We start from the raw sequence: 15,072 nt of genomic DNA, 5'->3' as shown, positions 1-15,072 counted from the left end.
ACATTGCTTGAGTTTTTCATTTCTTTTTATTGATATTTTACTGAACAGAATCATTACAGTTCAGGCAGAATTTGTTAAGAGTATTCATTAGCGCCACTCTTCACAGGTTTGGAAGTGAAGGTCTGTGACATAAAACTGGAGGGACTGCCGATTACACTGAATCCACTTGAAGCAGACAGCGAGCTCGGTAGACAGGAACCAGAACCAGCGCTAACCTCGGGAGTCTGGCTTTGTGTCCCGTCCGAAGTAGGGCAGGGGAAATACGTACTGATGCGACAACATCAAATCATGTTTTGTTTGACTATCGTTTTCCCCATCAATAATTCAGATCGGGACTCCTAGATAAGAAGGTGTTTTATTTTACTTGGAGAAGAGCGAACTACAGGGACTGGTGGACTTTAAGGTGCAATGCAATATTTTCTGCAGGAGGTTCTGCTAATTCGTACTGGGATATCCAGATGTAGAACAGATTAAGTGGAGCTGCTTTTCGCTCGTACAGCAGGAACCCGAGGAGGAGGAAACGAAGTGTGTTGCGGGAGTGCGGCAGGGCGAGAAGGTTTAGTCCCGAGCTTTTGTTGGGCTTGTTGGTTTATCGGCGTGGCCGTGTTGGAGACAATGCTGTCCATGGTGCTGATTGCAATGGGGGCTCTGGCACTCTGTACCGTGCCGGTGTTCGCTCAGAACGACACGGAGCCCATAGTCCTAGAAGGCAAGTGCCTGGTGGTTTGCGACTCCAACCCGACCGGTGACTCCAAGACATCCTCCTCCTCCCCGCTTGGGATTTCTGTCCGCGCTGCAAACTCCAAAGTGGCATTTTCCGCCGTCAGGAGCACCAACCACGAACCATCTGAGATGAGCAACAAAACTCGGATCATTTACTTCGACCAGGTAACCGGAGACATTGGAGAGAAACCACACACACACACACAACACGGGGATTCTCTTCAGAGCCAACGTTTTTAAACACGGATTAATAACGACGGCGAGATTGCTATGTTGTTAAAACAGGGCGATTTAAGAGTTCTCTTATGAAAGCATAGGGATGTAATTGTATTGCGTAAAGGGTTAAGCATTCAGCATGCGATTCTCTCCAAAGGTCCGGTTGTCCACTCTTGTCTGGAAAAGGATCCCGTTTTAAACGGGGTTGTTTAAAATAGAGCTCAAACGGATAAAAAGCGCAACAAGTGTAAATGGTGAGGGAGAATGGGAGCGATTGTGTTGGTTAGAATATTATACCTGACGTTAAACCCACTGAAACATAACGATAGAGATTACGGTGAAACAGTAACCTACTATGTAAGGGCTGCATTTGTAAAATGACTTTTCACGAGAATGTTTTCAACGTAAGTGATTCAAAAAAAAATCATTACCAAGTAAATCGTGGAAGTTGTAGAGCCACTGGCATTCGATACTAACAGCAAAAACTAAATATAAAACAATTCACTAAAATAACATATTATCTGCACTTTAATATTCATTGGTTCCAATAGGTAATAAATCCCAGCATCGAACCCACTCTCGCAATCTCACCGAGGCTCGATTTTGAAACTGCCCGTTTGCATTTTAATAGATAAATACAGTTACTGGAGAACAGCGACGCCGGATTCAGGTTTCAGATTGTGGAATGATGCCTCCCGGGTGGGATTGGGTGGGTGTGCTTTGCTAAAAGAAAGCGCGCCGCGTCGGGGGCATTGGATGCTCGCTCTGCGTTAATAACTTCATGCACTCTTTAAAGTCAGTTGGCCTAATTACTACAGCAATTTGTTCCAGAGATGTAGATGAAAAAAAAAACACAAGGTTTTAATTATCACAACAAGTGGAGAGACTTCTGGATCCAAGCATTTATCATGGCTAGAAAGTAGCCCTCAGTGAGATTTGCATGCTCTTGGTTGATGAAGAAAGAATCCACTGCAATTAGAAACATCAGCCAGGTGCATTCCAAAATAGTTAAAGGATACTATTCCAAACGAGTTGAAAATTATAGCAATTTACTAAACTTTAGATTTACATTAAACATTAAGAATCAGCCAGTGATGTGGCGGTCTTATCTCTACCAGGTGTCAAAATCTAAATACTGGAGTGAAGAGTTCATGATTTTTTTTCCACGTTTAGTGGTTCTTAGGTAGTTCCACACAGTACGATAATGTTATTTATTATAAATTTTGCGGTAGCTTTGAAAGCCAAAGCTTCTCACCCCCACCCCCCCGCCACTCCCACCGTCAACCCCGGTTTCCAAATCGGACTGACTGACTTCCTTTCGACTCTCTTACAGATTTTGGTGAACGTGGGTAATTGTTTCACCCTGGAGTCAGTCTTTGTAGCTCCAAGAAAAGGCATTTACAGTTTCAACTTCCACGTTATCAAAGTATACCAGAGTCAGACGATCCAGGTCTGTATGTCTGTATTTATAGCTGCTGACATTTTGCAACGCGGCAATTCGATCAGTTAACCCTTACTGTTCTGAATTTCTTTCCTGCCTATTAAAATGCGGAACAAAAACTTTAACCCCAATGCATATACCATGCATATTTTCCAGATGAATTCTAAAATCGTTTATAATACCTTGATGAAATAATGAATTTTAAACGCGTTTGTTGTCATAAGTCTACCATAGATGTCGCTGGATCACTGAAAGATACGTCAATGTTGCATTATTTTTATAGAATATTTAAAATATCTTCTAAACTGTGAACTTTTGTTATTTTATGTTATTTCCTGTAAGAAATATGCTCATATTACTGATAGGAAATTGGGGTCAACCCCACTATAGGTACGTTTTATTTTCTCTTAAAATTAGCTGCCACTGGAATTTGCAGTTGATAAATTGGAACTATTTGTAGGTAAAATAAATCCAGGATTCATTGACCAGTGTGTAGAGAATTTGATTAGGATCACAACAGCGCAAAGCAGATCCAGAAGCACTCTGGCTATAGACAATTTATAAGGAATCTTTCAGCTGTCTTCATTTCTTCTCATGTTTTCTCGTAGTTTGTACCCTATAGCATCAGCCATCTCTTTCAGTATCATTTAGTTCATCCGTTAGCACTGATTTTAGCTTTAAACAGTGGATATTGATGCTTGACTTCCACCATTGTTAGTTGGTCATCTAAAACATCTGACTTCCTTCATATTTACGATGCCTCCCATTGACACTTGTGTAATGAAGCATTAAATCATTTATGTTCATATGTAATTCGTGTCTTTAGTAAATCGTGCTGCTTAGGAAGGTTGATGAACATCAGAATTAATTGTCAGCACCAAATGTTCACTGGAGGAGTTCTCTCTGAAGACCACATGACCATAAGGTATAGGAGCAGGATTAGGGCTTTCAGCCCATCAAGTCTGGTCCGATATTTTATCATGGCCGATTTATTACACCTCTCAAGAACATTCTCCTGCCTTCTCCCTATAGCCTTTTATACCCTGACTAATTAAGAACCTATCCGCTTCTGCTTTAAATATACTCAATGACTAGACCTCCACAGCTGTCCATGGCAACGAATTCCATTGATTCAGCACCCTCAGACTGAAGAAATTCCTCCTCATCTCCGTTCTAAATGGATGTCCCTCCATTCTGAGACTGTGCCCTCTGGTTCACCCACTGTAGGAAACATCCTCTTCACACGCACTCTATTTAAGCCTTTCAATATATAATCGGTTTTAATGAGATCACAGCTAATCTTTCTAAACTCAAGCGAGTACAAGGCCAGAGCCATCAACTGCTCCTTAAACGTTAACACCTGCATTCCTGGAATTATCTCGTGAACCTCCTTTGGATCCTCTCCAATGCCAGCATATTTTTTCTTTGATAAGGGGCCCAAAACTGCTCACAATACTCTAAGTGAGACCTGACCAATGCCATATAAAGTCTTAGCATCCTATCCTTGCTTTTATATTCTAGTTCACTTGAAATGAATGTTATCATTGTATTTGCATTCCTTACCGCTGACTTAAACTACAACTTAACCTTTAGGGAATCTTGCACAAGGACTCCCAAGTCCCTTTTCGCCCCTCAGTTCTGAATTTTTTGCCCATTTGTAAAATACTCTACACTTTTATTCCTTCTACCAAAGTACATGACTAAACGCTTCCTTATGCTACTTTCCATCTGCCACTTCTTTCCCCATTCTCCCAATCTGTCTAAGTCCTTCTGCAGACTCCATTGCTTCCTCAGCTCTATCTAACCTTCCACCTATCTTTGTATCATCTACAAACTTGCCCACAAAACTATCATTTCCATCAATCCAAATTGTTGACGTGTTACGTGAAAAGAAGCAGCCCCAATAGCAACCCCTGCGGAATACCACTAGTCACTGTCAGCCAACCACAACAGGCCCTTGATTCCCACTCTTTTCCTCTGGCCAGTCTGCCAATTTTCTATCCATTCTAGCATCTTTCCTTTAACACCATGGGCTCTTATCTTGTTAGCAGATAAAACTATTTTAACAGAATCCAGGTCTACACTAGTATATTTTCCCAAGTCTATCAATATAAGAAATTGGCAAAGTGTTTTTAAAATTATTCATGTTTTAGCTGATAACCTGTATGTGTTTGCTTCATTTAGAATTTCTATACTTATTTTAATGAGAGGTTCTTTGTTCTGTATCGTAATCAGTGAAATCCCAAAATAGAAGTGATGTTGTGTTAATCCAACCAACCATCCCTCCTCAAATTTACCCTTGCGCTTTACTTATAATGAGCTATTTGTTCCTCAAAAGGTGTCTCCTTTGCTCTTTGAGGGGCCCTATTCTCTCTCTAGTTACTCTTATTCCCTTAATAGACAGAAAGATCTATTTGAAGTTTTCTTAATTTTAGGGCCTTTTGCACATTGTTAGAATTGTATTATAGGCCCCCAAATTATCAACAGGAATTAGAAGAATTAATATGCAGCAAGATTGTGCAGAGTTTTAAGAATACTATGGTTGTCGAAGTAGGATCCTACAAGGAGAGGTCAAAGTGCAACCTACTCTTAGATGATAGAGGGGGCAATGTGATTGAAGTGACATTAGGAGAGTGCTTGGGACAGTAACCATATTCTATTGGTTTCAAAATAGTTATGGATAGGGACAGAACTGTTTCACAGGTTCAAATTCTAATTTTGGGCAAGGTGCACTTTGACTCCATGCAAATGTTGATTGCAGCATGTTTTTTTTTATACAGGCAAAGGGACCACAGGCAATTGGGAGGCTTTTAAAAGTGAAATTGTGAGAGCTCAAGGTCTGCATGTTCCTATTGGAGTGAAGCACAAAGCTGGTAGGAGCTGTGGACCCTGATGGCAAGGGATACTGAAGTCCTAGGCAGAAAAAAAAGAAGGATGCATGGGTCATGGTTGGATCAAGTAAATACCTGGAGGAGTATAGGGAATGCAGGTTTGTACACATGAAAGAAATCAAGAGGGAAGAAGAGGGAGCATGAGATAACTTTTACAGAGAATACAAGGGAAAATCTAAAGAGATTTTATAACGAGACTACAGAAAGTAACTACACAGAGAATTGGGCCCTTCAAAGACCCGAAGGGAGTGGCAGGGGATGGGGTAGGTCCTTAATGAATATCTTTCCTCTGTTCTTACTGTGGAGAAATACATGAAGACTTCAAAACTTGGAAAATCAAATGGAGAGGTGTTTGTGATAGCTCACATTACATCCGAGAAGGTCCTGGGTGTCTTTAGAGGTATGAAGTAAGACAAATCTCCAGGTCTGACCATGGTATCCAAGGGTAATTTGGAAGGCTAGGGAAGAAATGGCTGAGATATTTGCATCATTGTTAGCTTCAGATGAGATGCCGGTGTACTGGACGGTTGCAAGTGTTGTGGCTTTATTTAAGAAAGTCAGCAAAGAAAACTCTGCGATCTATAGGTCAGTAAGTGCATCATCTGTGGTTGGGAAGTTACTGGAGAGGATTCAGAGGGATAAATGGTAAATACATCTGGAAAGGCAGGAGCTGATTAGGTATAGTGAGCATGGCTTTGTGCATGTCTTGAACACTTGACTGAATTTTGATGAGGGCCAGGTGGTAAACACGGTTTATATGAACATCAGTAAAGCCTTTGATATGGGTTCACATTGTATGGTGCTCTGGAAGGTGAGGTTGCATAGAATCCAGAAACAGCTGGCTAGTTGAATACACAATTGGCTTGGTGGTAGAAAGCAGAAGGTCATATTTGCTCCTTGAACTGGGGGCTCATTCCTGGTGGTATACTTCAGTTGTCCATACTGGGTCCATCGTCATTTGTCATTTTTATCAAGGAGTAAGCTTACAGATGATACTAAAGTAGATAGTGTAGCGGACAATGAATAAATAGACTAGGAATGGCAAATGGAGTTTAATTCAGATGAATGTGAAGTGTTGCATTTTGGAAAGGCAAATCCAGATAGGATTTTCACCTTGAGCAGGAGGGACCTGGGTAGTGTTGTAGAATAGAGAGGCCTTGGTGTACAAGTTCATGGTTCACTTGAAGTGGAGCCACTAGTACACAGGTGAAGAAAGCTTTTGGTACACTGGCCTTCAGAAGTCAGGACACTGAGCATAAAAGTTGGGAGGTCATGCTGTGATTGTATAGCACACTAGTGAGGTTGCACTTGGAGTATTGTGTTCAGTTTTGGTTGTCATGCTATAGGAAATATGTCATAAAAGAGTGCAGAAAAGATTAAGAATTCTGCCAAGACTTAAGGGACTGAGTTATAAGGAGAGATTGGTTAGGTTAGGACTTCACTCCTTAAAGCATAGGAAACTGAGGGGTGATCTTATAGAGATGTGTAAAATGATGTGAGCTTACAGTGAAAGCACTCAGTCTTTTACCCACTGTTGGGACACCAAGGTCTAGAGGGCATATGTATAACAAGAGAGGGATAAAATTTGAGAGGAACTTGAGGGCCAATCATTTGACATAAAGTATGGCACCTCTATGGAATGAGCTGTCAGAAGACTTAGTTGAGGCATGTAAAATAACAAATTTTAAAAGACATTTGGCTTGGTAGATGGATTGGAACGGTTTTGAAGGTTATCATGTATGGGAATATCTTGGATGGTCATGTTGAACAGCATGGATCATTTGGGCTGAAGAGCCTGAATGACTCTATCAGAATCAGGTTTATGTATCACTGGCATATGTTGTGAAATTTGTTTGTACATGGTTTCATTGTCCATTCAGAAATATGATGACAGAGAGGAAGAAGCTGTTCCTGAAAACCCTGAATGTGTGTCTTCAGGCTCCTGTACCTCCTCCTTGCTGGTAGCAATGAGAAGTGGCCACGTGCAGGGTGATGGAGGTCTTAATGATGGAAGTAAAGTACACTACAGACCCAGATTTCTCCCTGTTACTGTAATCTAGGTCTGAAAGCTTCAATTTTATGTTGAAGAGGCTGCACATTTGCCAGCGGGACTCTATGAAAACAGGTTAAGTGGATGCTGAGCCAACTAGGGAACTAATGTTAATAAGATGGGTGTGCTGGAGGGTGAGAGGAAGGTTTAGAAGACCAACTCTAAAGTATGCAGTATGGATGATAGAATTTGTGACAATCCTTGCAGTAGAAGGTTGAGATTCACGAGTAACTGATCAGCAGAATCAAATATAGGGATGGGAGTTTAGGAGATAGCGATAAATTTGACTATTACAGATATATCAACCATTGCTGTTGCCTTAAGAATAGTAATTTTAATTACTCCAGGTTTAACAATTTTCTTGCTAAATGTTCCCACTTGGAACTAATCTCAGGATCCCTTATCCCATCCCTCTCTATCACCTAGCAGTGGCCAAAGTTAAACTAATTCCTTTTCACTGCCACAATTGATATTTTCTTCACAATGCACCTTCAGCCATGAACAAAAGCATATAGAAGTGATTGCATTGGTGTGCTATTTTGGAAGTGAGGGAGTAATGTTATAAAACCACTGAAGCGATTGAAAAAAATTGATAGGCCATTCATATTACCTATTTCCCAGTTTATCTCTTCTATTTCGGTGAGCTAAAGTGGTGTAAAATGGATGGTCAATCAAACTTCATGTTGACCACTAGGAGGATTGGTTTTAAATTACTGCACAGGACTTCTCTTGTCATTCCACATGTTAGCTGACATGTTCAAGTATTTCCAGTTTTAAGGATAGAACATTATTCAAAAGTCTCAATGAGAAACATTTAAATTTTATTATATCATTATCTTCATTAGCTTCTCTGAGACAATATCATTTTCTACCTCTTGCTATATGTGTCTTGATTTTCTTATGCCCATTCATTTTTTAAAGCATAGTGTTTTTGAGATATCCATTCCTTATGGACAAGTGGTAACATTTATTTAAAATAAACTTCCAAAGAATAACCTGAGCCGGGCCCAGTGAAGACTGTCTATCTTTGTAAATTTCAGAATAACTGACTATTGTTTCAATTCTCTCGTCTCTAACACCGCATTCCAATAACTCAGTCCTTCCATTATTATTCACTGGAGCTCTCATCCATCCTGCTTGAGTGACAGCATTATTTATTATGCACTTTATTGCCCATTTTGCTCTTCTTTATCTTTTCCTTTCAGTTTTGTGTCAAACCATTTCTTCCCTCTGTCATCATAACCATTTTCTTGAGCATATTAGCTTCCAGTATTTCACCCAGTGCTATTTCTACATACTTCTTTCATTCCAAATGTTGCTTTTGCCATGGTTGTGTAGCCCAATGTATTTATATGACTATCTCATTGCTGGTCAGATTCATAATATTCACTTCTCATTTCTAAAATGGTGTCCTGTAGTATGGACTTCTAGCTGTGCTCAATGGTGATTATCCGAAGTAGTTTCTGGTTTAGAGTGGTGTGTGGCATTTCATGGTGGACTGGGTTTAGGAACACAATTATGAAATCTGTAGCTGTACTGGGATCCTTTGAAAAGAAAACTTGGAATTGATGTTTTTTTTATAGTTGGCTTATGCTTACATGATGAGCCACGTAAAGATTATCCTTTCTGTGTCCATAATGGCAGCTGTAATCCCTAATTTCTGACAGTGAATATATTTTAAAGTCAGGTCATGGATCATGAAGCATTTTGGGATGTTATTTTTTGAACAATCCTATATAAATTTTATATATTTCTTTTTTATGTCAGTTCATTATGAAATCAATAAATATCAATTAATGAAAATCTTAAATTAAGTTGCTGCAAATTAGTTATAAAGTTAATGAAACTGAAGTTCAGGATGTTAAGAAAATACAGGCTTGCAAAGTTTGAAAAATATATCCTAACAAAATCAATGGTGGTTGAAATTATAGTTTGGAATAAATTATTGATCAGGGATAAAGTCTAAGTGTCAGCAGGCATCAGAGGTTTTTTAGACAAAAGTCAAATTAAAAGTGGTAGGAGAGACTGGAAGCACATTGTCAGAAAAGGTAAACCACAAATAGTTGCATAAAATTGATTTGAGAGACAAAAATCAATTGTTGTAGCAGCCAGAGACCTCATCATCTTTTTGTGGAGTCAGCTGAATTAAAGTCAAGACCAAGAGCTATTATAGTGTTGCAACATAGAGGCATAGAGCAATATGGTAGAGATACAGGTTTGTTCATGCTGACCTCCCAATATCCTGCGTTTGGCCCATATCCCATCCCTCAAAGATTTGCCCCTCGATATGCTTCTCAAATGATACTATCATACCTGCTTTCACCACTTCCTCTGACAGCTCATTCCATACACTCCCCACAATCTACATGAAAAAGGTGCCTCTCAAGCCCCTTTTAAATTGTTTCCCTTTCACCTTCCACCTCTCACACTAAGTTTTGTACTCCCCTCTCTTGGGGAAAAGACTGCTACCAACATGATTTCACCCTTCATTCTACTCGGCTCCAAGGAGTAAAGTCCCAGTGTGACCAATCTCTCCATATTCAGAAACTCGGGCCCTTTGGTCCTTGTAAATCTTTTCTGCATTCTTTCCAGTTTAACTACTGCTTTCCTATGAAAGGGTGACCAAAACTATACACAGTACTCCAAAGTGATTTATAAAACTGCAACATAAACATCCAACTCCTATACTCAGTGCCCTGAATGATGAAGGCTGGTGTGTTCAGTGCTTTTCTTACCACCCTGTCTACTTATGATGCTACTTTCAATGAACTATGTACTTGTACTGCTAGGCCCCCTGTTCCACTGCACTCCCTAGTGCACTACCATTTGTAGTGTAAGTCCCATGCTGTTTCGACTTTACAGTGATTAATGTTCTAGGTTGATGGTCTTCAAAAAGTAAACTGATCGCAGGTAAATCATTCTCAAAGATGTTATTCTGTCTTGTATTAACTGATACACATTTTTCCAAGAAGAAGCATGCGGGATTGGGTAGCTGTCTTTTATTGAAATCTATCCCTGGAGGTTTTATCATATGGTATCCTGCCTCCGAGAACTTCATCCACTATTGGCATATCAGTTTGGCTAAATTAGTGGTAGTTAACAATACCCGCAATTCCAGAAAGAACATTATAAGGTTCATTTAGAGCACATTCATGGCTGCATCTCTGTGAGGACTGCGAATATTGCAGCTCTTTGCAATGAGTGATTTTTCATTTTGATTTCAGACATTAATATTTAGGAAACTAAGTTTAATAGCAGGGACTCCAGTTTAATCTGACAGCTTGTGTATCACTAGCTTCATACCATGTAAAGCGCAATATGAAAAGTACAGTTGCAGCATATCCTTTAAATTTTCATTGCATAATATAATTAACTAAATCTCAACAATGTTAAAGCAGAGTATAATATTTGTTTGAGGCACAGCAATCGACTTCATTGAAATACGTTCATCAGTTTCAGGTTGCATTTTGCAAACATTCCAATCTTCAAGATTTTTGTTTTGCTCTTGGACATATTGCCATCATAGAATTAGTCTTCTTGCTGAGTTGCACTTCTGGCAATAGTCATAATGAGCCAAATTGTCATTCCGGGTAATGCCCCTGTTGTGTGGCAAATTGCCAACAATCCCCCCCCTGCAAGTTTCAGTATTTGGAACTCCTGCACAAATGCAAAGTCCTGAACATTCTGACCAAACTCTGCAGGGAATATGTCCTACCACTAAGCTTTACATTATGTTTGACAGAACTTGCTGCATTCCCCTGGACTAAGTCTGGTGTATCAGCCTGCAGAACCTGTGACAGGTTAGACCCAGTGCAGGATGTAGAAACGCTGAATTATTTGACTAAAATGTGAGAACAGAAAGGTAACATGTTAGTAATATTTGCAATTCCTTTAATGCTTTTAATTTTTGAAAATAAATGTTTTTTCAGTATTTTAGAATATTTAGCTTTTTAATTTTTAACATTTAGCAAATTTTGAAATGCTTCTATTTGATTTTTGGAAAGTTATTGAGTGCTTCAGAATATCTGGGAATTCAAAAGCCTTCAAAATACTTGACAGCTTAGGTAAGCCATCTGACAAGTTTGTAAGGACAGAGTTATTTCTAACCAGCACACCTGAGCAGATCAGATATTACTGCACAAAACCTCATGCATGGTACCACCAAATGAGTACTGGATGCTTTGTCCAGCAGATTCACCCTTCCTGACTTAAATCAGGGTCACACATAAACTTACGGGAAATGTGGACACAGACTTTCGTGGCAGGCATTAGGTACAGGGATTTACTGTCAAGGTGTGTTACGATTTGTAACTCCAACATATTGAACAAATTGAAGGAAAAACAGAGCTTGGAATAATATATCTTAGTTCCATATTTTTTCTGTAAGTGAGGCACGTATGTGTGATGTGGTAGTGTAATAATGAATGCAATTCATTTAATGAATTACTTAAACAAATAAAGAATACTTAATATATTTATGATATCACTGAAATATTACATTAAATATTAAATAAACAACAATCATCCCTGCTTAGATGTATACAGTACCTGTAAAAAGTACTTACCTCCCTTGGAAGTTTTCATGTTTTATTGTTTTACCACATTGAATCACAGTGGATTTAATTGGTCTTTTTTGATACTGATCAAAAGAAAAAGACTCCTTCGCGTCAAAGTGAAAACAGATATCTACGAAGTGATCAAAATTAATTACAAATAAAAACACAAAATCATGGATTGCATAAGTATTCCTCTCCCCTTAATATGACATACCAACACATCATTCATACAGCCAATTGATTTTACAAGTCACATCATTAGTTATATTGAGATCTGATTTTGGAGACCTGTGTGCAGTTAAGGTGTTGCAATTGATTGTAGTAAAAATACACCTCTATCCGGAAAGACCAATGCTGGTAGTCAGTATCCTGGCAAAAACTACACCATGAAGACAAAAGATCACTCCAAGCATCTCTGTGAAAAGGTTATTGAAAAGCACAAGTCAGGAGATGGATACAAGAAAATCTCCAAGTCACTGAATATCCCTTGGAGTACAGTTAAGTCAGACTTCAAGAAATGGAAAGAATATGGCACAGCAGTAAATCCGCCTAGCACAGGCCATCCTCAAAAACTAAGTGACAGTGCAAGAAGGGGACTAGTGAGGGAGGCCACCAAGAGACCTGTGACAACTCTGGAGGAGTTACAAGTTTCGGTGGCTGAGATGGAAGAACTGTGCATACAATAGCTGTTGGCCGGGTGCCTCACCAGTCACAGCTCTATGTGAGAGTGGCAAAGAGAAAACTACTGTTGGAAAAAACTCACATGAAGTCTTGGCTAAAGTTTGGCAGAAGACATGTGGGAGACTCTGAAATCAGCTGGAAGAAGCTTCTATTGTCTGATGAAACCAAAACTTATCTTTTTAGCCATCTGACAAAATGGTCTGTTTGGCATAAGCCAAACTCTGGACATCATCAAAAACACACCATACCTACGGTAAAATATGGTGGTGGCTGAATCATGCTGTGGGGATAATTCACTGCAGCAGGCCCTGGAAGGCTTGTGAAGATACAGGGGAAAACGAATGCAGCAAAATACAGGGAAATTCTGGAGGAAAACCTGATGCAGTCTGCAAGAGAACTGCGACTTGGGAGAAGATTTGTTTTCCAACAAGATAATGATCCCAAGCATAAAGCCAAAGCTACACAGGAGTGGCTTAAAAACAACAAAGTTAATGTCCTAAGTGGTCCATACCTCAATCCAATTGAGAATTTGTAGCTGAACTTGAATAGGGCTGTTCCCTCATAATCCCTATGCAATCTTACAGAGATTGAACAGTTTTGTAAAGAAGAATGGGGAAAAACATTACAGTGTCCAGATGTAAAAATCTGTTAGAGACTCAAGGCTGTAATTGCTGCCGAAGTGCCACCTAACACTGGATTGAAGGGGGTGAATACTTATGCAATCAATTATTTTGTATATTATACTTGTACTTAATTTAGATCACTTTGTAGAGATTTACTTTGACACAAAAGAATCTTTTTTCTGTTGATCAGTGTCAATAAAGCCAAATTAAATCAACTGTGATTTAATTTTATATATATATATTTCTTACTCTCGTGGGATAACTTCTTTCCTGACAAGGGGGGTCACTCTGCTTGGCAGGTGAGACTTGTGGCTGTGAAACAATCTCAGGTTCTGGGGCCTCCTCCATGGTGGTTGTAGGAGTTGACTCTGGGTCTGCAGGAAGTGGTTCTGACAGCTCTGGACACCTTTCTTCTGGGCGTGTTGGCACACTGAACAGTGCATGGCAAGCTTCACTGGATGATGTGGATCATAATGTGTGAGTACAGTGTCCGTCATTACCATTTCCTTTACCATTTTGAAAGCCACATCACACTGCTTTGTCCATTGCTATTTCTTCCCAATTTGTAGTAATGAATTCAAGGGGTGAAGCACAGTAGCCAGGCTCGGCAGGAACCTGGTATAGTAATTGACAAATCCTATAAAGGGTCGCAATGATGACATGTCCTGTGGTCTTGTAGCATTCACCTCTGCTTGAATTTTCTCTGTGCACCTGTGTAATCTTTGTCCATCAATAGTGTGACTGCAGTAAGTAATGCTTCTTTTGAAGAATTCACACTTATTGCATTGTGTTCTAAGTCCATAATCTTCCAATCTTTGTAACACTATCAAGAAATTTTGGAGATATTCCTCGTCATTCTTACCAGTAATAACAATGAGTGCCTAGGCAGCCTTGCAGCACCTTGTCCATTGATTTCTGCCAGAATGCAGGTGGATATGATTCTCCAAAATAAGCCTATTATAGCAAAAAAGCCTTTTGTGAGTGTTTATGGAGAGAAACACTTTGGACTCTTGTTCCGTCTCCATCTGTGGTAGGCCTCAGTTAAGTCCACTTTGCTGAAGTGTTTTCCCAGAAAGGTTTGCAACGATATCCATAATTCTGAGCAGAGGATATTGATCTACTTTCAGTGCCGGGTTGATGGCAACCTTAAAATCACCACAGATCCTGGTAGATGCATTTTTCTTGAATACTGTAACAACTGGCATTGCCTTTGGGCTCCACTCAACCTTGGAGAGAGTTTCTTCACCCTCATGTGAATGAGCTCACTGGCTAATTTATCACAGGTAGTATAAGAAACTAGATATGCTTTGCAAAACTTGAGTGTGGCATTTTCAGTTAACACCATTTTATCTTTCATATGTTTGGGCTTTTCAAATGCCATCCTTAAGCATTGCTCTGATATCATCCAGAACCATTCTTAATTCACTTTCAGTTGAATCTACTGCAGGAGATGTGGCATGAAAATGATGGATAGATCTCCAAACAAGTTGTATTTGTTTCAGCCAATCATGGCCGCACACTGTGGGCCCTCTTGTTTTTTATCACATAGAAGCCTAATGTGCCTTGCTGGTTGTTTTATTTCACCCTAATGAATGTCATTCCCACATGAATTATCTTTTTTCCAGTGTAAGTTCTGAGTTGGATACCTGTAGGTTTCAGTTTAGTATTTTTGAAATGCCATTCAAGTTTATTTTGTGGAATGACTGAAACAACTGACAAAGTGTCCAATTCCAATTTAATTAATTTACAATTCACTTATGATGTAAGCCACATTGCTTGTCACATGTTAGTTTTCAAATGATAAATCTCAAGGCTACACGGTAACTCCCATCATTATCAGATTTTTCATTAATAGTCTGCAGATTAGTGTTCTTTTTGAAACTGCAATTTG

The 15,072-nt window shown here is 39.4% G+C and overlaps 1 protein-coding gene across 1 annotated transcript in view; it reads left to right on the top strand.

Moving 5' to 3' along the window:
* Nucleotides 1-260: 260 nt before the first annotated feature.
* Nucleotides 261-15,072, top strand: part of cbln4 (cerebellin 4 precursor) — a 175,929-nt gene continuing 161,117 nt past the window's right edge. Inside the window, exons 1-2 of the mRNA XM_063031269.1 lie at nt 261-888; nt 2,273-2,389. Coding sequence (XP_062887339.1) covers nt 616-888; nt 2,273-2,389 — 390 coding nt within the window. The 5' untranslated portion in view covers nt 261-615. The remainder of the gene's footprint in view (nt 889-2,272; nt 2,390-15,072) is intronic.

This window comes from Mobula hypostoma, chromosome 2, assembly GCF_963921235.1.
Source record: "Mobula hypostoma chromosome 2, sMobHyp1.1, whole genome shotgun sequence".
Classification (NCBI taxonomy): Eukaryota; Metazoa; Chordata; class Chondrichthyes; order Myliobatiformes; family Myliobatidae; genus Mobula; species Mobula hypostoma.
Note: the sequence above shows the minus strand (reverse complement) of the source record. Positions and strands in the feature narration are given on the sequence as shown.